Here is a 24,421-nt window from a genome sequence, read left to right as displayed (position 1 = left end):
GGAGGGGTAGTGGGATGGGAAAGAAAAGAGTTTTAAGTAAGGGAAAGACAGAAATGTTATAAATGTATACTTGTATGAGAATTACTTCCCTGTTTGAGTTTTTGTATTAACATGAAAAATTTAATAAATATTTAAATTAAAAAAAAAAAAAAATCCCTTCTTGCCCAGTGCTATTAGTACAGTGTCAGTGCTTTTTTAGCACTGATCATTGTAATGGCGTTAACGGGGATTTCAGTGACACCAAGTCAGTTACCCCCCAGTGTTAGAATGTCCGCCGCAGTCCCGCTATAAGTCGCTGATCGCCGCCATTACTAGTAGAAAGAAAAAAAAAATCCCAGTATATATACCACCATTTGTAAACGCTATAACTTTCATGTAAACTAATTAATTTACACGTATTGGGATTTTTTTTTTAGCAAAGACATATAGCAGAATACATTTTGGCATAAATATATGACAAAATTTTATTTTTTTTTACTGGACATGTTTAATAGCAAAAAATCAAAAATATATTTTTTTTCTCTCAAAATTGTCGGTCATTTTTTTTTTATAGCGCAAAAAATAACGCACAGGTAATCAAATACCACTGAAAGAAAGCTCAATTCGTGGGAAAAAAAAGGACATATTTTCATTTGGGTGCAGCGCGGCATAACCGAGCAATTGTCAGTTAAGGTAATGCAGCGCCGTAACGCAAAAGATGGCCTGGTCAGGAAGGGGAGTAAATCCTCAGTGGTCAATACTTTATAAAAACTTTCATGTACTTTTTACTGAAAATATGCATTTGATAAACCATTGCAATAATAGGTTGTAACATAAAAAAATTAGAACTATCACAGTTTTGTGCATGAGTGCATAACCTCATTGGCAAGAGGTAAAGTCCATTTTAATTTAATGTTCTCTGACAATAAAACATGAAAGCTTCCAAGAGGATAAATACGATTTATATGTACTATACATGGCAGCTTCTAACAATTAGAGTGGTCTTAATTATTCAACAATAATTTCTTAGCACGAAGATCACAAAGTACGTTAACTTACCACAGTGTGCTTTCAGCTTATGTTTCTTCAAGTTTTTCACATCTGTGTAAGAATTTCCACAAACTTCACAGACGAAAGGCCTTTCTCCTGAAGTCATAGCAATGTTACAAAAGTCAGGTTTTTTTCAGCGAACTGTACATTTTTATGTGATGCTAGGTTTAAACAACATTGACAACATTTCTAAGCATGCTCTGCAGATGTTGTTTAGGCAAGTGTGTCAGACAGACCCAGGACTCACACCAGTCTTGTAGTCACCCAGGAGGAGCATAAGATTCTTGTGCTTGTGTCCTTCAGGTAGCAAGCTCTGCCCCAAGCTAGCATGTAAAAGATTTATACTGGTAACGCAGAAGAGCCAATACTTTTATCAGCTTCTGCACTGATGGTATTTCCAACCCACGTGTACCGCAGGGCAGGAATCAATTTTTCCATCACTAATTGTCCCAATTTTGGTTTGAATGACAGCTTTTTCTGATCCCCAGGCTGTCAAGAACCCATCCCCACCCTGTGACTGAACAGTGAAGGAGAAGCAGCACGGTGATAAGATTATCTATTTGTCACTCTGCTTTCTCCTCCTGTCAACAAGCTCACATTCAGGACTTTAATGAATTGGCTTCCTGTACTGCTTGTCCTTCTCCCACTCTGAGATCAGTCACACAGAGACTAAAACCAGGTAAAATTCAGGAATTTACACTGCTTGCATTGAAAAAAATAAATTTAAAGTGAATGTAAAGCTAAAAACCTTTTTTTTTCGATTAAAAATATTTTAAATTTTGTTGTTGCAGATATTACAGGGCAAGCTCAATAGTAAACATTAGGCGAACATGGAAAGGCACTGCAGTATTAACATTTTGATTATAAATACAATCTACATTTCGCCACATGTTACTATCCAAGACAAATGGGGTATACAGGACAAGGGTGAGGGAGGCAGGGGGGAAAGGCAGGAGCAGGGGGGCAGAGAAAACTAGAAGGGGCAGGAGGGAAATAAAAGGGGATGCAAAGGCCAGGTATACAGGTTACTTGTCTTATAGAAATGTATCATAGTCCAAGCCATGGCCCCAGGACAGCAGTAGTATGCAGGCATTGGTGTTTGTCAGACAGTAATTACTTTGGCATATATCCAGTTGGACCAAATTTTGTTGAATTTGCGTGGGCAGTTACGACTTGCATATGTAAACTTATATAGCGGGAAAACTGCATTAATAGCCATTTTCCACTCCTCCACAGTAGAAGACGGAGAGACATTTCATTTTATTAAAATGGTCCACCTAGCATAGAATGCCGAATACCAGTGTAGAAACATTTTTTTTTTTAGTGTTGGATGCAGTGATAAAGGATTAGAAGCCCTGTATAGTTTTTATCGCTGTGGTGTCAACGCTGGGGCTGATGACCTTTGTCACCAATACAAACAAGTAATGGGAAAATCAAAATTTTACAGGTGTCACCAGAACAAGAGGTAAAGATAAATCTTTCAGTAGTGACACTTGCACCTGTGAAGACTGATTCAGAATAGAATTCCCTTCAGAGAAAGAGAACGCTTCCCAACGGGACACAATCAGCAAAAAATATAATAAACCAACTCTATATTAGCTGATCTCCTTATTGTCTTCACATTTGTTTTCATCATATGCGCAGTTTACTTTGTCCATGTTTGAAGTGTACCTTTCACTAAACTCATTTTTCCACAGGGGATGTGAACACAGGAAAAGGCCACAGCTCCGGAACCAAGGCTAGCCATACATGTATATTTGTCCAAATAAGAGATATATAGTTGATTCCTCCATCCAAGCTAAAAAGGAAGACATTTCCCTGCTAGCTATTGTATTCAGTAGTTGGCAGGATCCTGCTCTCACTGTTTGGCCGCCAATTTTCAGCTTGACTCATTTGACAAAAGTCAACTGAAAAATTGATTTTTGTTGAGCTGGGTGGTGCCATCAGGATGAATCAGTTGAAATTCAAGCTATGCATGGCCAATTTAAGATAAGCAAGCAGCAAAAATGTGGAAAGTCAGTACAATTTAGTTTGGGGGGAAATGGGTTCCTAAAGTTAGTCAAATTACAGCTGTCCTTAGAGGAAAAAAAAAATCTTCAAAAATGAATATCATACCTGTATGAGACCGGAAATGTTTATTAAGTTCTCCTGAAGAAATGAAGCTCTTCCCACAGACTCCACAGATGTAAGGTTTTTCCCCTATGTATTGCAAGTAGAAGTCAATGCACTGGCAAGCATAACATCAAACTGTATATTATTTACAAAGAACATTCCAAATAAATACCAGTGAGCCTCATAATTTAATTTTCTAAATGAAGAACGTTTATTATTGACCATTGCGACCAACCCAATTCTTCTCTTTCTCTCTCTGCATCAGCATAGAAAATGTTTGAGACATTGATGAGTTGCTATAGCCAACCACAGCAGGTGGTAATGCAGACACTTCTAATCAATGACACCTCAAAAGAATATTCCTATATGTAGCTGGGACTTTTATAGGCACTTTACTGACAAATGTAATAATAATGTAATAACCAGATCAGATTAAAATCACAGGTGCCTTTATTAAACACAAATGATAAAAACATCTGTCATAACCAATAATAGTATTATTGTAGTCCACAATTAACAATTTGTGATGATACAATATACCATTACATTCTCTGCATATTATACAGATGACAGAGTCTTTTGCTTCAATTTAGTTAATTTGGTGAGACTCAACATGTTTTGAACACTTGTCTTCTTCAGGGGTACATATGGTATATTATATGATGTAGGAACCACAAATAACATTAGCCATGCAGATTTAAAGATGTGGACTGATGTCTTTACATGTCATCCATATTGGAACCCACCAAATCGAACACTCCCTGTCCGTGCATATTACAGGAAGCGCATACTGTTCTTGTATACATTTTCTTCATTTATTTATATTCAAGATTTTAAAATGACAATTATAAAAATATTTTTTGTCAAATCAATATAAAATATTGCATCAGCATATTTCATATTTACATTTTCAGCCAGCAGAAGTACCATTAGGTTAATGTTCACATTTACCAGGCCAATTAAAAAAAAACGGTCTTCACTGTCTGATGGCATTCAATAGCTCAAGCTCGATTTATGCACACGTGAATTAGTAAGAAGAGTGATTCATTTTATTTCCTTCCACCTCCCAGCTCTGTTTATACAGGAGAATATTAAATCAATGTGTACAAATGCTGCTCCTTTGCCACCTGTGTGAAATGGCCCAAAATGTTCTGTGAAACCACTGTCATGGGTGCAATTTGTAAAAAAAAATAATAATGAATTATGTAGTGAAAGTTACATAAAATTTTGTTCCCAGTCCTCAATCCATCTGCTGATACTACAGAGCCATAGACAATACTCTGCACATGCTCAGTTTGGTGTGCATTGCTAGGAATTTTTTTGGGGGGGAGGGTGCATGTGGTTGGCACAGGGACAATCGGCCCTGTCAAGACAGAGGGTCAGGGGTAATGCAGCCTCATGGAACTGTCAAAGGAGAATTCAAACTCCCCTTTCAAGGTTTTCCAGTGCTCAGCCAGACACTGATAGAAGTCACAAGACTGTTATATACTGCTGATAAGAAAAGGTATTTAGCAGTTTATATTTACTAAAATAATTGCACTTCCATGTTGTGTGTACTGTGGGGGACCAGATGTAGTGAATGGGTAGTCCTGGGTTTAGTAACACTTTAATCCCAAAAGGAGGCCAAGTGCGTATAACACTTGGTACTGTTTGGATCACTAGCCCTGTAGGGGATTAAAAACCTCTCTTTTTCTGGCTGTAGCTCTGTCCCAAATTGTGGGCATTACAAAGGCATGGACAGAAAGTGCAGCTAGCCAAACTGCTCATTGCATGTCCATACACAAAATGTTTCCTTTGATTTTTGCTAGATATTGTCATTATCAATCTATATACTGTATATTCCTGTTTAATCACACACATACGCATCAATTTTACTAAAAAGAATTTCCAATTATTTTGATTTATTAAATCAAATCAAAACACCCACTTATCTTTTGTAAGATAAGATCATAATATTTAAAAAACTCTTTCATGTATGCTCACCTATAGACTGCGCATATTAAAAGAATAATTGTCAACACAATCTCAGCTCTCCAAGAGTGAACAAGGCAGATCACTAGGAAAAGATCAATGAAAAGTTCTCACAAATAGACAGCCTGAGGCTACCCAGCAGAACATTGTCAGAGCAATGGAGTCTAAAGCTAGCCATACAAGCATGTATTTCTCTTGATTGACGTGGTAGATTCCACCATCCTCACTAAACAGCGTGGATAGAAAAATCTCCCCTACCTGCTGTTGTATATACAAAACTACAGCACCCACGGCTGTCTGAAAACCCAAACAGTAACTGACTCAATGCATTCACAGTTCAGCTGATAGTTTTACACCCAGCTGCTTAAATTTTTACTCAATGCTTGTTGAGCCTGGTGGTGTTGACTGGGGCAACCGCGGCTCAAATTTCAGCTGCTTCAGTAAGGATCAGCTGAAATTCTAACTGTGTATGGCTAAATTAGGTAAGCAGCCTGACTGTGCTTTATAATGCCAAATCTCCCACGACACCAAAGTATCTGTTTTATGTACTTTGAACAAAGTCCTTAATAAGTCTTGTATTTTTGTTACCTGTGTGTTTTCTTGCATGAGTAATTAGAGAACTTGATACAGCAAATGCTTTCCCACATGTGTCACAGACATATGGCTTTTCTCCTGTATGACGGCGGACATGGTATGTTAGGGTACTGGCCTGTGCAAACTTCTGACCACATCGGTCACAGACATATGGCTTTTCTCCGCTGTGTTTTCTGTCATAAAGCAAGCAGAGCACCAGTTAGTGTCATTTCAGAAAGTGTTTTTGTTATACAGACTATGTAGAGAAGAATAATTAAAGATGTACTTTGATCAAATGCAAAATTTTGCCAAAAAAAAAAAAAAAAAAAAAAAAGCATGCAGGGGTATAGCCTTTTTTTCTCATTGCGACACTGCTTAAAATAGGTCTACACCCAATCATTAAAATCTAAAATAAGCTTTAACATGTTAAAGCAGCCCTTCTCAACCCTTTTACCTTTGAACCCTTGAATTAATTTTCACGTCTTGGGGAAACCCTGCTAGAACTTATTCTTTGGGGGTCAGTAGGAAAAGTGGCACTTATATTGGTGGACAGTCAGAAGAATGCCCCTTTACAATGGTGGTCAGAATGCCAACCTTACAGATGGCTAAAAAAAAGATCATTGATGTCATGCCATTGAATTTGACAAGTGGCACTGGCCCTAGAACTATGCAGAAATCAAATGGGAGGTCATTTAGCCACAGCTCAGTGAACCCCCAGGTGCTGAGCTAAAGCATATGACTGATTATTCATAACCAAGAACCCCTAATTTGGAATGTCCATAATCCTTAGGAAATTTCACAATAGCGTCCCATTTTTTTTTTTTTCATTTTTTCACAATGTTTTCTAGCACTGAAGGATCAAAGTTTCATGGAAAAAAAATGACTAGCAAGAGGCTACAGTCCTCAGAGGCACTCTCATTCTACCCCCTTTGGTGCACACTGTTTCTTATCAGGTATAGCGGGTAGCCACTCTATTTGTGTGTATTTTAAACGTAAAGAAATATTGTAGGCCTTTACAAACTTTTATTTATTTTTTATAATAAAAATACTGCTGCACATAGATCAAAATTATAAAATATTAAACTGAAAATTTTGTAATATATTTTTCATTCCTAATGCTAGGTTGTATGGGTGCACATCACTGACCTAGCATGAATTTTAAGATTGCTTGAAGTTGCGAACTGTAGATTGCACATATCACATTTGTATGGCTTTTCCTCTCCATGATGCATTCGTCTATGAAAAACCAACTGGCATTTTTGGGCAAATCCTTTATCGCAGAGTTTACATTGATATGGCTTTTCTCCTAAGACAAAAAAAAAAAAAGAGAAATATTTTGTTCAACTAGAATGGAAGGGATTCTGCTTAACCAAAAACATATCACTCATTCTAATAGTATAACCTGTCATGTAAGAAATAGGCTGCCACTGCTGGGCTCCTTCTTAAAATACGCTTTGCCTATGTTTATTACTTTTATGGGTCATGTACACAGGAAAAAGCAGCTTAAAAATAAGTGCTTAAAGCCACATATTGCACATGTATTTAGGCATGTCAAGCTTTTGAGAGCTTATGGATTCCATTGGCCAGCATATTGATTTTTTCTGGCCACTGGAATGAAAGCTCAAGTGCTAAACTTGTCTAAAGCTTAAGAGCATTTACCCGTTCCAAGCTTTTATTTTTCTGACCAAAAGCTCCTTTCCTGAACATGCTTTTGATAAGGTTATTTTCAGCCTTTTAACTGTTTCAATACCGTGCAATTTTACACCTTCCTGCCCAGGCCATTTTTCACGTTTCAGCGCTCTCACACTTTGAATGACAATTGCGCGGTCATACAACACTGTACCCAAACTAAAATTTTATCATTTTCTTCACACAACTAGAGCTTTCTTTTGGTGGTATTTAATCACCGCTGGGGTTATTTTTTGCTAAATTAACAAAAAAAGACCAAAAATTTTGAAAAAAACCCCACATTTTCTTTGTTTCTGTTATAAAAGTTTACAAATAAATAATTGTTCTTCATAAATTTAGGCCGAGATGTATTCTGCTACATGTCTTTGGTGAAAATAACCCAAATTAGGATGTATTTTTTAGTTTGTAGGAAAGTTATAGAGTTCACAAACTATGGTATAGATCTGAATATTGATCAATCCTGAAGTACTGACAGGCAATCTAATTTCTTGAGGTCCAAGAATGTCAGAATAGTACAGATATCCCCAAATGACCCTTTTTTGCAGAGTAGACAGTCCAACGTACTTCATAAGAGGCATGGCGAGTTTTTTGAAGTTGTATTTTTTTGTCATCATTTTTCGGAAAATGAAAAAATTAAAAAAATTATTTTCACTATTTTTTTTTTACATACTGTCACCAGTGCAGTACAGCATCATCATATAACTGGCATGGTGGTGAACAGGGACACTGACTGGTGACAGTATGAAAAAAATATATATATATATTTTTTAATTTTTTTATTATATTTAATTTTTTATTATATTATTTTTTTTTTTTAAGATTTTTTTTTCATATTTTACTATGACCAAAGTAGTACAATGTTACCATAGTAACATTGTACTACTTTGGGGAAGTGATCAGTATTTTTTTTTTTTTTTTTTTTTTTTTCTTTTACACAATTTGCTTATAGCAAAGAATTACTTTGCTATAAGCAAGCATTTACCTGAATGAAATCGATTCATTCAGCTTTTTTTTTTTTTTTTTTGTGCTTAGCTGTGATTTGGTCACAGCTAATCACATGACATGTGCATGTGATTAGCTGTGACCATTCACAGCTAGGCACTAGTATACAATGGATGGCATCATGAATGAAGCCATCCATTGTATACAACTGTCATGTGACCTGCTGTGATTGGTCACAGCAGGTCACATGGTACCAGCAGTGGGAGCCGGTACTCGGATCTGTCATCGGCCGTGTCCGAGGTGCACGGCCGGTGACAGATCGCACTGCTGCGCCTCTCTGCATTAGCGTAAACTGCGCATGTGCGGGAGCACTCCAAATGGCGTGCACCCGGAGTGCAGAGACACTTTTGAAGCCGCCAAACGGCCATTGGCCGGGCGGCTAATGGTTAATGTCTTTAAAATGCCTATGATTGCATAATAAACCTCCATTGCTAGTATAGTGTCTGAACGGATCAATATCTTTGATCAGATCAGCACTATACCAGCGTTCACAATAGTACAGTGTCCCCAAAAATGCAGCCTTAGCAGGATCAGCATTTAGTCCCTATATTTAACCCCCCCTTCTCCCCTAGAAAGTGCAGTGTCAGTAGATCACTGTCACTTGATACACTGCACACAAAACTGCAGGGTTAGCAAGACCAGGACTGATCTCTGCTAGTGCTAGCAGGTACATTTTTTTGTAGCAGTTCAAGCAGTGCCTGACAGCCAGGTGCCCTATTTCCTTGTTAGTTGTGCTAGGTACCTAGAAATTAGGTGGCCAAAATGTCCAATGAAAGGTACTCTAGTGAAGAGGTCCACAGGATTCTGAGCATGTCAGATGAGAGCGAAGGGGAAGCCTCACTGACAGAATCAGGCTCAGAATACGAACCTGTAGACCCTGACAGATAGGTCAGACGATGGAGAAGAGGTCCCTGCTAAGATCAGGCATACCCGTTCCCAGGTTGCTGAGGTGTTACAATTGCATGATGATTCTCATATGCAGCAGAGTGCCAGTACTAGTGCCGCTCTACCTTTTGGTGAACTGGCGAACACCAGCTTCCTAGTACATCCTGTTTTTTTTTTCATACCTGCACTGCAGTATCACTTGGTGATGTGGCGAGTCCCCTAAGTGCAGCAAAAGCTGGTGCATTGGCTAGCACAAGTAGTGTCATGCAGCCACCAAGAATTTGAACACAGGCCCGTAGAGCCCATAGTGTCCTTCTGGATGTGCTTCCCACAAATTCTGCAGCACCCGTACTTCCCCCATTCAATGCCCAACCCAGAATTCAGGTGAAAACAAAATTTAACTACTCCCCTTGATTTTTTGGAGCTCTTTTTCACGGAAGATCTGTATGATAGATTTTGGATCAAAGCAATTTATACGCACAACAATTTATTGCCGCCGACCCAAATTCAAACCTTACCAGACCATTTGCATGGAAACCAATTATGGTTTCAGAATTTAACTTTTTTTGGGCCTTACACTCAACATGGACATTGCTAAATGGATGAATTGTGGTTGTATTGGTCCACAGACCCGATTCATTATATGCCTGTGTTCTCTGCTGCCATGGCCAGGCATAGATATGAGAATATAACGTGATTTATGCATTTCAATGACAGAACACTCTGTTGTCCTTGGGGTGATCCTGAATTTGACTGGCTCCACAAAAGTCAGCCCCTCGTAAATCACCCTGCAGATGTGTATACTACCCAGCAACATCTGTGTTGATGAGTCCCTCATTAATTTTTCTGGCTGAGTTGCATTCAAACAATTTCTCCCCAGCAAGCATTGCAGATATGGGGTCAAAATGTTTAAAGACCTGGAAGAGGGCAACAGGCTATACATGTAATTTTTGGATTTACGAGGGAAAAGATAGTCATGTGGAGCCCCCTGGATACCCAGCCTACATGGGGAGCAGTGGCAAGATAGTTTGCGACTTGGTGTCACCCTTTTTCCATATAAGGTCCCACTTATCCATGGACAATTTTTATACAAGCGTGCCACTATTTAGACATTTGTACAATCTTGGAATTGGCGCGTGTGGCACCGTGCGACCTAATTGCCGGGATTTCTCCGAATGGCATGTACATAACCATCTTAGAAAGGGGGAGAAAGCTTGCTTGAAAAATGATGAATTGCTGGCAGTGAAGTGGAAGGAGAAACTGGATGTTTTGTCCTGTCTTCCATTCACGCACACAAGACCCTCCAAATTTCCACGGCAGCTGGTGTTGTTGAGAAGCCCCTCTGTGTCCACGACTATGACCTTAACATGAGAGGGGTGGACTTCAATGGCCAGATGATAAAGCCATACTTACTTTTCCGCAAAGCCAGACTCTAGTACAAAAAGTGTCTGTATAATTCAGTTAGCTCTGTACAACGCTTTTGTGCTTTACAAAGCAACTGCAAGAAGTGCATCCTTCCTAAAATTCCAGGAAGAGATCATCGCGGCCCTTTTGTATCCAGAAGGTGCTGTGGACCAAACCCCTAACCCAGATGCAGTGAGCAGGCTGCATGAGAGGCATTTTGCTGATGTGATTCCTGGTACCCCAACCCAAAAGTCACCCCAAAAAAGATGTTGTGTCTGTGGCAGACATAGAATTAGGCGTGATACCTGTTTTTTTTGTCCCTCCTGTCCTCATGTATACACTGGGTCTCAAAAGATGTTAGGTAGTCAGGAAACTGGCTATCACATTTTAGAGAAACCTTAAGATCTGCTTGTTACAGTTAAAAAAAAGTAAAAAAATAAATAAATATATATATATAAAAAATATAACTTTTATAACTAAAAGTAAAAAATATAGTTTTTTTTTTCAAAATTGTCAGCCTTATTTTGTTTATAGCGCAAGAAATAAAAAATAAAAATACCACCAAAAGAAATCTCTATTTGTGTAAAAAAAAAAAGAAAAAAGAAGGGACATACATTTTGTTTGGGTACAGCACTGCGTGGCTGCATAATTATTAGTTGAAAGGGGGGTAAATCTTCTGGAGGGCAAGTGGTAAAACAATAATTTGCAACATACAGAGGGCTATAGAAAGATGGTATCATGATGAACATAGATACAGTATATTGCAATTTACCTGGGGAACTTCAGAAATATAGGAAGGGATATTGTTAGCACTACTACTGAAAAATACTTATACAGTCAACGTTTGTGAGATGAGTGCTAACCATATTACTGGGGCCCATTTATCAGAAGATAAATCCACTTTTTAAACAAAGTGCACATATTCATTTAGCCCCGGACCTAACCAATCTAAACCTCCCTTCCAAGATCAAAGATCCGAGGGCAGTGGTCTCCCGGGATTGTTTACAACCAGTGTCACAAGTTCTCTCTGTCATGACAACACCTGTGCATTAGTCCCATAGACTTCTATGGGGCTCATCTCCCTTCTGGAGGGTCAACTTCTACTTTGTCGACTGAGATGCTGGCTCAGAGATGACAAGCTAAAGTAAGGCTACGTTCAGACTAGCGTTGTGTGCAGGCGGCAGAAAGGCGTTTGGGAAGCGTTTTTACCACTTCCCAAAACGCCTCCGACAATTCTGCACATTGCAGCACATGGTGCTGTTCTAACGGGAGCGTTAGCGTCGCGGCAAAATGGATGCCTCTGGTCGAGTCAGGAGGCGTTGAAGCCTCCTATTCTAGTCTTAGGTGCTGCTGTGCACGCGGTTGCAGGGTGTTTCCGGAGCGGTAACACCATTCAAACTTCATTATAGGCGTTTGTAGGGCGTTTTTAACACTCGGAAGACGCCTAGCAACCGCCGCTGAACCGTGCATGCGGCATTTGCGGAGCGTTTGCCGAGCAGTAAAAAAAACCCCGCAAAGCAAACGCCGGACCAACGCTTGCCAAACGCTATAGGGGTGTTTAGAAAGAGTTGGTAAAATAGTCAAGTGTGAATGATCCCTTAATCCTTGTGTTTGTGTACTTTTTTCACAAATATCTAATACATATCAGCCTGCTTTAGACTTCATTCACATGGCAAAAAACGTGCAAGGTATGGAAAGGATCCAGCAGATTCCTGCAACTGGATGTACAGGTGTATGAAGACAGTTTAAACTTCTATGTCTATATAAAGCAATCACAGGCTGACAGTGGCCACAGTTGTTCACTGGTGTTTAGATGTAATCACACATGGAATGATCAGTGGCAGTTAGGGATAGATGATCGCCCCTGGATGCAAGCAGCTCCACTGTATTTTTACCACACCTTGCACATTTTTGCCACGTCAATGGGAACTTAGGGTCCTTTCACACAGGCAGACTGAGCCCGCTGTTCTTGGACTGACTGTCCGTTTACATCTGTCTGTCATCCAATCTGACCCGCTAAATGGATGGGGAATGGATCCCCCATCCGTCTGTTCTTAGCGGATCGGATGCCGGCAGGTGTACACGGACACATCTATTGACATCCACCTTCCCACTGCGTGGTCCGATTGGGTCCACCTGAAAAACGAACAGGCAGACTCTATCAGTTTGCTTGTGTGAAAGGGCCCTTGGTCTCTCACCTTGTCACTTGCTACAATGTTTCAGTGCTGTAATTTAAGTGATCACTTGAAAAAAAAAAAAAAGACATCATCTATCTTAGGCAAAGTCACTTGAATATAGGCCACGAACTTCTTTAACCCCTTGGTGCCGGCGCCTCCCGGCCATTTAAGGGTTTCAGAAGCCGGGAGGCGGGCAGGGTTTTAGGGTCATGCTCTCAGCACATACGTTTTTTTTAATTGCACACAAACATGCGGCCGCTCGGCATCAAGGCCCAGATGCCAAGAGGCTGCACATTTGCGTGCGCTCAGCGTGAAGAGGTTAAGTTATAAAAGGTATTTTTTTTTTCAACCTCTTCCTGTGCGGCCCATGATGATAAACAGCCAGATGGGAGTGCTGCCAATGTGCCCCCGCATCCATTGCCTGTGCACGCTCCCTGGGAGCGCGCAGCACCGCGATCGGTGCCTGTTGTGTCCGGAAGACACAGCGGAACACAGATCGCTGTACGGAACCTCTGTGTGAGGTCCCGATTCATTTGATCACTGATTGGCCAATCAGTGATCACATGAACAGTAGTAAATAAAGATGCCACTTCCTGATATCATTGTATACTACTTGTGAAATCTGTGAAGGATCAGAGGTCACATGGTACAAGGCTATTCACAACAGCCTTGTACCATGTAACAAGCTGTGACCAATCACAGCTCTCACAGCATTTCTCAATGGCTGCAGGAATGCAGCCAGACAGGAGAAATGATTGCTTTTACAGCCTTTATGGGTGTAAAAGCAATCAGTGTAAAAAAAGAAAAAAAATCCTTCATCACCCCATACAAGTAGTACAGTGTCACTATGGTGACATTGTACTGCTAGGGTGATAGTAATTTAAAAAAAAAAACAAATAATATTAAAAAAAAAAAAAGAAAATTAAAATTTTTTTTTTTAATTATAATTTTTTGGTTATAAACTAAATTTGGGTTGTTTTTTTTTTTTTATTTACTAAAAAGATAGCTGAAAACATTTTGGCCAAGATTTATGAAGAAAGATTATTTATTTGCAAATAAAAGTTTTTGGACTTTTTAATTTATATAGCAAAAAATTTAAATCCCAGTGGTGAATAAATACCACCAAAATAAAGTTTTATCTGTCTCAAAAAAAGGCTAAAAAATTCATATGGGTACAGTGTTGCATGACCGCGCAATTGTCATTCAAAGTGTGCTAGCGCTGAAAGCTAAATATTGGCCTGGACTGAAAGGGGGTGAGTGTTCGGACGTGAAGTGGTTAAACATTACTGTAATGGCATACATTGTGACATGTCAGGAATATATTCACGCACACCTAATGTGCAATTTAGTCTTACCTGTATGAGTCCGTACATGTGTTTTCAGCTGGTTACACTGAGTAAAAGCTTTTCCACATAAATGGCATACATATGGCTTCACACCTTTGTGAATCCGCATGTGGCGCCGGAGGCTGCTGCCTTCTGAGAAAACTTTACAACATATACTACATGTAGGCTTATTTTTGTGGTATTTCTGTTCAATGTCCTTTGCTATGCCTTCCATTTTGCAGGCATCAGCTTCTTCTCTAATGTTACTCATGCAGTGTTCTCTCAAAGTGGAGTTTAGCTTTGACTTGATGTATTTTTTCTTCCCAACTGACAGCTGTGCCGCACTATCTTCCTTTAGAAGGTTTTCACAGTTCAGTGCAGTTGTATAAGATAGTAAGCAGTGATCCTTAACCTGGGAGAAATGTTCAGTCAAGGCTTCATCCATCTGACCTGCCTCCACACTGAGAGCAGAGTTGGTGACAGGATTCTGCTGTTCAGGAACCTTTTTCAGGCACCTTTTATGAGAAAGCATTGTCCGTTTCCATTTATTGCTCCTAAGAGATTTCTTATTTGCAACTTTTTTGGCAAAACATATAGCTTCTCCTTTGTCTGTATTACTTGTGCTACATGGGTGATAAACAGAACAGTCTTTATGTGTACCTTGGAAGTCCTTAGCTAGGGGTAGCTCTGTAACACAGGTTTTCACCACCGAAGCAGAGTCCATTTTAGGTAAGCATACTGAAACAACTTCATCCACCCTCAGATATTCAGCAACTTTACATACTTCTTCTATGTTACATCTGTATGAAGTAAAATGAAAAGGTAACTACAACAAACAGCGGAATACACACTTGAAACACAAATATAAGAACAGCCCAACGATTTCCATGAAATTACACATACTCTTAGTAATTCATCCACCACCACCCTGTTAAAGTGGAAGATAAGACGAACTTTAACTGTTCTTAAAAACATCCCTCCCCATCCTCCTACCTATCCTGCATACCTTGTCACCCTGGTCACATCATTCAGCAGCTTTGGCTCTCCTGTTAATATGTATAAATTTATATAACCTGCAAGCCAAAATATTCTCAATTCTAATGGATCGCCAACATAAAACACATAACTACCACTGTGTATCAAAATATTTCACCAATGTATGTTGCGCTCCTTAATACTTCATAATAACCCTTAAACAATAATTATTTTAAATTACAAACACCATTAAAAAAATTAATAAATACCTATTAAAAGTAATTTTGTGCCAACCAATCAAAAATTATTAGTATGAAATCAATTGCAAATTAATAATCCTCAATAAAATACAAAATTTGTGAGGGAGTGATTTTTTACCCTTAAATTAATTTAAAATCCCTGTAATTTATAAGATTAATAAAGATTTATTAATCTTATAAATTACAGGGATTTTAAATTAATTTAAGGGTAAAAAATCACTCACAAATTTTGTATTTTATTGAGGATTATTAATTTGCAATTGATTTCATACTAATAATTTTTGATTGGTTGGCACAAAATCACTTTTAATAGGTATTTATAAATTTTTTTAATGGGGTTTGTAATTTAAAAATAATTATTGTTTAAGGGTTATTTTGGATCTCCTGTGTTAGGCTGGGTTCAAACTAATGCGGTGTGGAATTTGCAGCGTTTTCCTTGCGAATTTCGCACCGCATCAGAATTGCACACTGTTCATGCGAACCAATGTGGATGTGTATGTTAACAACATCCAGAAATCAGTCCGCAAAACTCGGTGCGATGTGCAGAAGTGTGAATACCCATGCGATCCGATTCTAGTGCAGAAAAGGTCCTGCACCTTTTTGGTGTGGTGCGATTTAAGCCATACAAAATGTATGGCTGCAATCGCACACAAATCGCATGTGATTTGCACAGAAATGCAGTGCGGCTCCTGTGTGAATCGCATGCAATGTACCGCACAGCATTAGTGTGAACCTAGCCACAGGGGAGAGGAGGAAGCATCAAATACAAATAGGCCATGGGAACCGGTGGGCAAAATCACGTCTCTGGGATTTCACAACTGTTATCAAGTGCTCCCTTACGAGGGGGAGCCAAAGCAGCTGAATCATGTGTTTGGACCATATATAAAAAAGGTATGTAATCTTTCTTTATACAGGCTATGCAGGATAGGTGAAGGAACATTTTTTCAGAAAAGTTGTACTTAGCCCTACTAACAGTTTAAATGCAGACATAGCAAAAGGAACACAACAAGGTTTTTCAAATCTTACAGCTCTCCACACCCCGTTTGCATCTTCCCTTTTTCTGTCCCTATTTTTTGGGTTGTTAGTAAACATTATCTCACTAGCAATGACTAACTTGTATTTTGTTTATTTTCACTAATAATTACCACCTCCACCAGTCTACCTACCAGGGGCAGACTGACAACTCATGGGGCCCCCAGGCAATAGGGGATCATGGGGCCCATGTGTCCTCGCCCAAACCCAAAAAAGCCTATGAAAACGGTACCAGGGGCATCTCATGGGGCCCCCTACTGACCCCGGGCCCTCAGGCAGTGCCCGAGTTTCCAAATGGTCAGTCCGCCCCTGCTACCTACACTTATATATATGCCATATCGGTTTTTTAAAATCTACAAACAATACAATATTTATAAGTATTATTTGCAAAAAAAAATTTAAATGTACTGCCGGTCTTTTTTTCTTTTAGAAAGATGTCACAGCTGAAATCCCGGAAGTGGGCGGCAGATCTAAGTAATACAATAGGACCGGAAAACAAGGGCCCAAATCTGGGAAACCACCAACCATGTTCTCAGAATGTCCTAACCATAAAGGCTAGTTCACACCAGATGCAGTTCAGAGCACTTTTGTTCTGCATCAAATATGCATGCACAGTGTTTTCCATGTATTCCAATGGCCCTGGTTCACACTAGTGCACACAGTTCAAGTGCAGAAAAAAAAGGAGCAGAACATGCTGCATTTGTTTTGCACAGAACCTTACTGGAACATGGCAAACTGCATCAGAACTGCGCGTGGTGTGAACTGTAAGCAAAAAAGTATCCGGAACGTATCTGGAGTGCATTTTTGTAGTGTGAACTAGCCCTAAAAACTAATGATAAAGTTTTATATCAATGGTATTTAGTTCCGAACCACCTTACTCATTTGACCCCTGGTTGCACACCGAACTGTTTCTATGGCTGCATAGACTCAAGGACCAATCTACATACACAGTGGACTTGTCCAACAGTTTAATCTTTGTGCGACCGGGGCTATGAAATGTTGGCTATGTTGTTGGGCACCCCAATTTCTATGCACCCAGGTGAAGCATTACTTAACCTCTATTAGCTGAGTTTAAATCTAGCCTTTATTTTATATTTCCACAAAAAAGTTATAAGACACTGTTTAAATAAAAAAAAAAAATCTGGGATCTGTGGGTCTCACACTACCTGCCAGTGGACTTCAATTGTTGTCCAATGGACATGGCACCCTATTGACCATTGGTGATTCTCAAATTCAGTATAGTAGCCCTTGCCACATACACTCAGTGCTCACCTATTCCAGGTGCTGCTGCAGCGACTTCCATTCTAGAACACTGAAAGCAGAGAGATGCTCGCCTGGCACTGTCGCAAATGTGCGCATCAGAGACTGACCCAGTAACAATCGCTCAGGCTGCCGGTACACCGATTGTGGTCCAATTAGCTGGAAAATCGTTGTGCAGGGTGCAGATGGGTGTGGCATTGTTACGCACGTGACATCGCGGTTTTAGATCGGCTAGTCCTTCGGTCACGAGTTTGGTGAGAAGGTCTGGGGTCTGATGCCGCGATCGTGACAGGCACATCTTGTTTCTTTTTGCAATACACTTCTGGTAGAGACTATAAGCAGCCAGACCAGCGTTAGAGTGGACTACTCCCAACTGCAAAGCTTGTGTGTACAGCTTTGCTTGCATATATTAAACATCCCCAAATCCAAGGTCTGTTCAGATAGGTATTGCTATAGGTAAGTCCGCATACACACTGGACATTTTTACAGCTGCTGTTTTTGGCTTTTGACGTTTTTTTTTTTTTTCAGCCAGTAAAGTCCCCAGCATGGTATTCTATGTATCCATGCACACATAGACTGTAATCAACGTTTTTTGGCTGGAAAAACCCCCCAGAACTAGTGGGTTTCTACAGAAGTTTTTTTAGCTGTAAAAATGCTCTAACGCTGAAAAACGCAGTAAAACGTGGTAAACTGCGGCAAACCAGTGTTTTTTGTTTTTAAATCTACAAACGCAAATGTGAAAAAACGAGTAAAACGCTAATACAAAAACGCTGAAAAACTAACGTTTTTAAGGTGACCTTACACAGCTAACGTTACCAGCGTTATTAAAACACCCAGCGTACATGAAGCTTAAATGTAGCTTTTCTGCAGCTCCACTTCCTGGTTTCTCAAGGCACTGGGGATGTAGCCCTAGCCTTACAGATGCCCAAACAGGGGGGCTACATCACCATTTCCTTCCAGGGTGTTCTTGTGTCCTTTTTCCTGAGATCTTCTGGGGGAAACTAAGAGTGACTGCTGGCTCTGAGCATGTGAGATCTAGCACAGACATCATCGGTGGGCTGACATAGACAACCAGAAATAAGAAGCCTGCAGGTTTGGGACCACAGGCAGGGAGGAGCTGTGGGAATAACATGCAACATATTACAGAACAATCACATTGATATAGGTACAAATACGTTTTCCTATATACCTTTAAATTGCGCTGGTTGTTTAGTAAGAGAAGGGGAGGAAGGAGGCCTGCCTTAAATGGATAGGTATGTTTTGCCACCATCATGAAACTTGAGCAATGACATGCAGGTGGCTTTGGATCTGATTGTCTGGTATGGCTTAACGTGGCTAGCTCTTTTTCTACAGCACTTTGAAAACAGATTGTTACACTAAACACTGGCTATCAAATAAAAATGCCATCTTACCTATTGAACTGTAAGTCACCGCTATAAATGAAATCCAGCATTGTCTGGAATCCGGCTGGTGTAACTAGCTTCTGATCCAAAAGTACAGTAGAGTCCAAAGAGTTCTGGAATATGGCCTTGAAATATTCACTAAATGAAGCCAACACATTTCTGTGTGCTTTATATTGGACGTCATCAATCAGAATGGTGCAGTCACACAAGAAGCCAGCCTCTCTTTGTTTGTTTAATTTATCAAGCAACTGCTGACAGTGATCGGCCTGTGCCATGGTGGTAGGATGTGCAATGCCATACCTAGAAAGAACACAGAAAAAATAGATAAAACAGCCAAGGGTATGGTGTGCACTAGAGTTTCAGCATTGGTTATTTACAATCTAATTACTCTAGTCACACAGTTAAAGCCCAACTGAATGTTTCCTTTAAGCCAGCCAAATACATTCAAGCTGCAACAAAATAAAAGGTGTGCAAGATCTTAAAGGCTAGGTTCACCTTTTTTGGGAAAAATAATAAATGCAGCCGTACATCCAACATGGGTTAGCTGTTTACAGCCTGCATGGCTTGTGAATGAACTATGAGAGCACTCATCAGCGCCCCTGCAGTTCATTGAGAACTACAAGCTGTCAGCCACAATGATTGATGGTACTTGTAGTTCTCTCATTCACAGATCACTGTGAATGAATGTTGCGGCTGTGAGAGTGGAGAAGACCATCCACCTGCTGTCACAAGGAGGGAGGGGGGAATAGGGTGTGTGTGTTGGGAGGGTCATATCTGGAGCACATTACATGTTACACCTGAATTAAAGGTGTAACGTGTAACACGCTCTGAAAGGTAAACTTATCCTTTAAGTCACTCCATACCAAACTGTACTGCAACAAGCACACTGCGGTGTATTGTGGTGAGATGTGTTAGGGAGCCCACTCAAAATGTATGGGCTGCAATGCACAGAAAAATACTGTAGACTGCATTTTTTCCAGAACAGCACACCCATACTCTAACTGTGCGTTGTGGTGTGCTGCAGTGTGTTGAAGTGTATGCGTTGTGGCAGTGAGTTGGGGTACCATTCAAAATGAATGGAGCTGCAACATATACATGCTTTTCTTTGGAAAGTAGCCACAGCCTCAGTATAAAAAAAACTTGTCCCCTGCCAGCATGCCATAGAGAAAGAATCTTGTTCTCTGTGTGGAAGCAGTGGTCTCTCTGCCAGACGCCATTCTTTTTGCTCTCTGTGTGGAAGCATTGGTCTCTCTGCCGAAAGCTGTTTTTTTGCTCTCTTTGTGGAAGCATTGGTCTCTCTGCTGGAAGCCGTTCTTCTTGCTCTCTGTGTGGAAGCAATGGTCTCTCTGCCGAAAGCTGTTCTTCTTGCTCTCTGTGTGGAAGCAGTGGTCTCTCTGCTGGAAGCCATTCTTTTTGCTCTCTGTGTGGAGGCAATGGTCTCTCTGCCGAAAGCTGTTCTTCTTGCTCTCTGTGTGGAAGCAGTGGTCTCTCTGCCGAAAGCCGTTCTTTTTGCTCTCTGTGTGGAGGCAACGGTCTCTCTTCCAGAAACTGCTCTTCAGCCTCGTTTGGCTGGTGTGGGATGAAGTCACTCCCCCACATCCATGGGAGTTATCCTGGCATACAGTCACTGTGATGGGCACAGCAATTGGCCAGTGCGGGATGAAGACACTCTTGTGCAAGCACAGGAGTTCAGTCATCTTAGCACACAGCAATGTGCTGGAATGTAGACTAAGCTGCTCATGTGCAGCTCAGTGTACATTTTAAAGAAGACTGCAAGCAGGCAGGTAGGTCATTTTTTTTTAATTACAGAAGAGATGTAGCATATATATTCTGCATTGTGTGCTGAGAAAAAGTACTGCACGTGGTACTTTTTATTTTAAACAGCGCAGCGTGAGGAAATCCACTGCCTCGCGTCGTTTGGCCTCTCAATAAAGTTCCTTAAAAAAAAAAGGAGCAATATGATTCATAGAGCTCAGCGAATCATCATTGCGCTGATCTCTACCAGCCACACTGCAATGCAGCAACTGGTAAGAATGAGCTTTCATTGATCCTGATGCTGGTGGACAAATTGTCAGCAGCAGGATTAGTAGCATCACAGTCATCTGTCTGACATCAGCCTTAGGCCTCTTTCACACAAGTGGACCAATAAGGTCTGCCTGTCTGTTTTTCTGTTCAGCCTTGATCGGACCACCCACTGCCCTCTATGGAGTGGTGATGGTGATCAAACACGTGTCTGTTTACACCCACCTGCACCCGATAAAAACAGATGGATGGGGGATTAGTTCCCTTTTTGTCTAGTGGATCGGATGATAGTTCGATGTAAACAAGCGGTCCATTTACATCCGGCCGCCCATAGGCGAAGTGGACCTATCAACTGCCTACTCAGCATGGATCAGCGAACAGATCCCCTGCTATGGGGTGGCACCAGGGGAGGACTGGCAACTCATGGGGCCCCCGGGCAATAGGGGATCATGGAGCCCCTGTGTCCTTGCCCAAACTCAAAAAAGCCTATGAAAAAGGTACCAGGGGCATCTCATGGGGCTCCCTACTGACCCCAGGCCCTCGGGCAGTGCCCAAGTTTCCAAATGGTCAGTCCGCCCCTGGGTGGCGCTAAAGTGGTTAACAGCCGTTTTTTTTCAACAGAAGAAACCCCTATTTTTCTTCCATTAAAAAAACCCCGGAACGGATGAAAAATGGATGTAAACGATCCAAAAACAGATGAAAAACTGATGTGAACTGATCCAATTTTTCTTGGAAAAAATGTGACTGAACTGATGAAAAAACGTCCGTGTGAAATGGGCCTTACAAGCGAGTGACTGAGATTAGCTGTGGGAATTGGCATCCTTCCATTGCTTGCGATAGGGGTGCCTACACAGCTAATTGTGGGACCCCAGCTGGGGTTCTCGCATCTAATCAGAGTGCAGGCACATTCTAGGGTTGCCACCTCACCCCTTTAAACCTGAACACATTAATTACACAGAGTCTGAGACTAACTGAATGCTGATAAAGTGAGTTTAAGTAGCACCTTAATCAACCCCAGAACCTGTGTAATTAATATGTGTTCAGTTTTTAAGGGGTGAGTTGGCAACCCTAGTACCTTCACAGGTGACTCCTCCCTTATGGTAGGCTGTCCATGTGTTTAGGAAAAAGTGACCCTCAGAGGTAAAAGGAAAGCAGAGATGAGGACCACATAGATTCTGGTAGAAGAGGGAGAGGTGGCAGACAGGAAGGGCATTTCAGGTACATGGAGTGTGATGGTGAAGGAGCAGCAGGCACCCCGTACACAGACATCACCCTGTACGCAGATATGACAATGTACGCAGACATGACCCCATACGCAGACATCACCCCGTACGCAGACATGATACTGTACGCAGACATGACAATGTACACAGACATTACCCCATACGCAGATATGATACTGTGCGCAGACATCACCCCCTACACAGACATGACAATGTACGCAGACATCACCCCCTACACAGACATGACAATGTACGCAGACATCACCCCGTACACAGACATGACACTGTACGCAGACATCACCCCGTACACAGACATGACAATGTACGCAGACATCACCCCCTACACAGACATGACAATGTACGCAGACATAACCCCGTACACAGACATGATACTGTACACAGTCATGACACTGTACACAGGCATCACCCCCTACACAGACATGATACTGTACACAGTCATGACACTGTATGCAGGCATCACCCCCTACACAGACATGACAATGTACGCAGACATCACCCCCTACACAGACATGACAATGTACGCAGACATCACCCCCTACACAGACATGACAATGTACGCAGACATCACCCCCTACACAGACATGACAATGTACGCAGACATCACCCCCTACACAGACATGACAATGTACGCAGACATCACCCCGTACACAGACATGACAATGTACGCAGACATCACCCCGTACACAGACATGACAATGTACGCAGACATCACCCCGTACACAGACATGACAATGTACGCAGACATCACCCCGTACACAGACATGACAATGTACGCAGACATCACCCCGTACACAGACATGACAATGTACGCAGACATCACCCCGTACACAGACATGACAATGTACGCAGACATCACCCCGTACACAGACATGACACTGTACGCAGACATCACCCCGTACACAGACATGACACTGTACGCAGACATCACCCCGTACACAGACATGACAATGTACGCAGACATCACCCCGTACACAGACATGACACTGTACGCAGACATCACCCCGTACACAGACATGACCCGCTACACAAAGATGACAAGGTACACAGACATCACCCCCTACACAGACATGACAATGTACACAGACATGACCCCGTAGGCAGACATCACACTGTACGCAGACATCACCCCGTACACAGACATGATACTGTACGCAGACATGACACTGTACACAGACATCACCCCGTACACAGACATGACACTGTACACAGACATCACCCCGTACACAGACATGACACTGTACACAGACATGACACTGTACACAGCTCTCAGTGTGGGCACACACAGCACTGCACTGATGAACACAATAACAGACGGGGACCCTCCATCCAGCAGCCTACACATCACCCGCACTCACCTCTCTATGCAGCCATTGTTGTAGCCGGGCGTCATACGTACGTACCCCGTGACGTCACCGGCCCTTTAACTCTTTGGACACCTCCACAACACTCTGTGTCGCCCATAAATCCACTTCTTTTAGAGTATGAACGAATGAGCCGTAATGTGAGTGGGTTTACAATTGCCATAGAAAATGGATTTATGAGGTACTATCGCAATATAATATAGAAATAAACTGCATTACAAAAACAGAACGCCGAGAATTTCTGTAAAGCACATGGCGGTCACAGATGGGACTACTAGGAGAAAAAATGTTTCCGCCCGGTTTCGAACCGGGGACCTTTCGCGTGTTAGGCGAACGTGATAACCACTACACTACGGAAACCGCTGGGTGGTGGAGGAGAGCCTGAGAACCATGATGTCTCTACACTTTCCCAATGAGGCTGCACAGCTTGAGAGTCATTCTGAATACCAGTCATGGGGGTCCACAGACCGGGATGTACCATGGAGCAGTCTGCACACTGACAGTGGTTATATAGCACATGCCTGGATGATAAGGGTCTATTACCAGGGCCCTATTCCTGTGTATTATGAGGAGTATTATTCTTCAGCATTACATGGACACATATGTAGTAAATCCCCGTACAGGTTAATAGGCGGACCATGGAGGATGCCCTGCTCATGCTCAGTGACAATGTTACACTGCTGTGTGCGGTGACTTC

At 41.4% G+C, this 24,421-nt stretch overlaps 1 protein-coding gene and 1 non-coding gene across 2 annotated transcripts in view; both read right to left on the bottom strand.

Annotated features, from left to right (window-relative positions):
• The window catches only part of MYNN (myoneurin), a 34,188-nt gene extending 10,361 nt beyond the window's left edge, over positions 1-23,827 (bottom strand). The window contains exons 1-7 of the mRNA XM_089675473.1: positions 23,719-23,827; positions 19,107-19,397; positions 14,198-14,967; positions 6,832-6,991; positions 5,701-5,879; positions 3,145-3,228; positions 1,039-1,125 (exon numbers count right to left, since the gene is read on the bottom strand). Coding sequence (XP_089531599.1) covers positions 1,039-1,125; positions 3,145-3,228; positions 5,701-5,879; positions 6,832-6,991; positions 14,198-14,967; positions 19,107-19,397; positions 23,719-23,753 — 1,606 coding nt within the window. The 5' untranslated portion in view covers positions 23,754-23,827. The remainder of the gene's footprint in view (positions 1-1,038; positions 1,126-3,144; positions 3,229-5,700; positions 5,880-6,831; positions 6,992-14,197; positions 14,968-19,106; positions 19,398-23,718) is intronic.
• Positions 23,828-24,011: 184 nt separating this feature from the next.
• TRNAV-AAC (transfer RNA valine (anticodon AAC)) lies at positions 24,012-24,084 on the bottom strand. The gene has a single exon. It is a non-coding gene; the product is annotated as a tRNA-Val (tRNA).
• Positions 24,085-24,421: the final 337 nt, after the last annotated feature.

This window comes from Staurois parvus, unplaced genomic scaffold, assembly GCF_062004578.1.
Source record: "Staurois parvus isolate SC_StPar_1 unplaced genomic scaffold, SC_StPar_1.0 ptg000155l, whole genome shotgun sequence".
Classification (NCBI taxonomy): domain Eukaryota; kingdom Metazoa; phylum Chordata; class Amphibia; order Anura; family Ranidae; genus Staurois; species Staurois parvus.
Note: the sequence above shows the minus strand (reverse complement) of the source record. Positions and strands in the feature narration are given on the sequence as shown.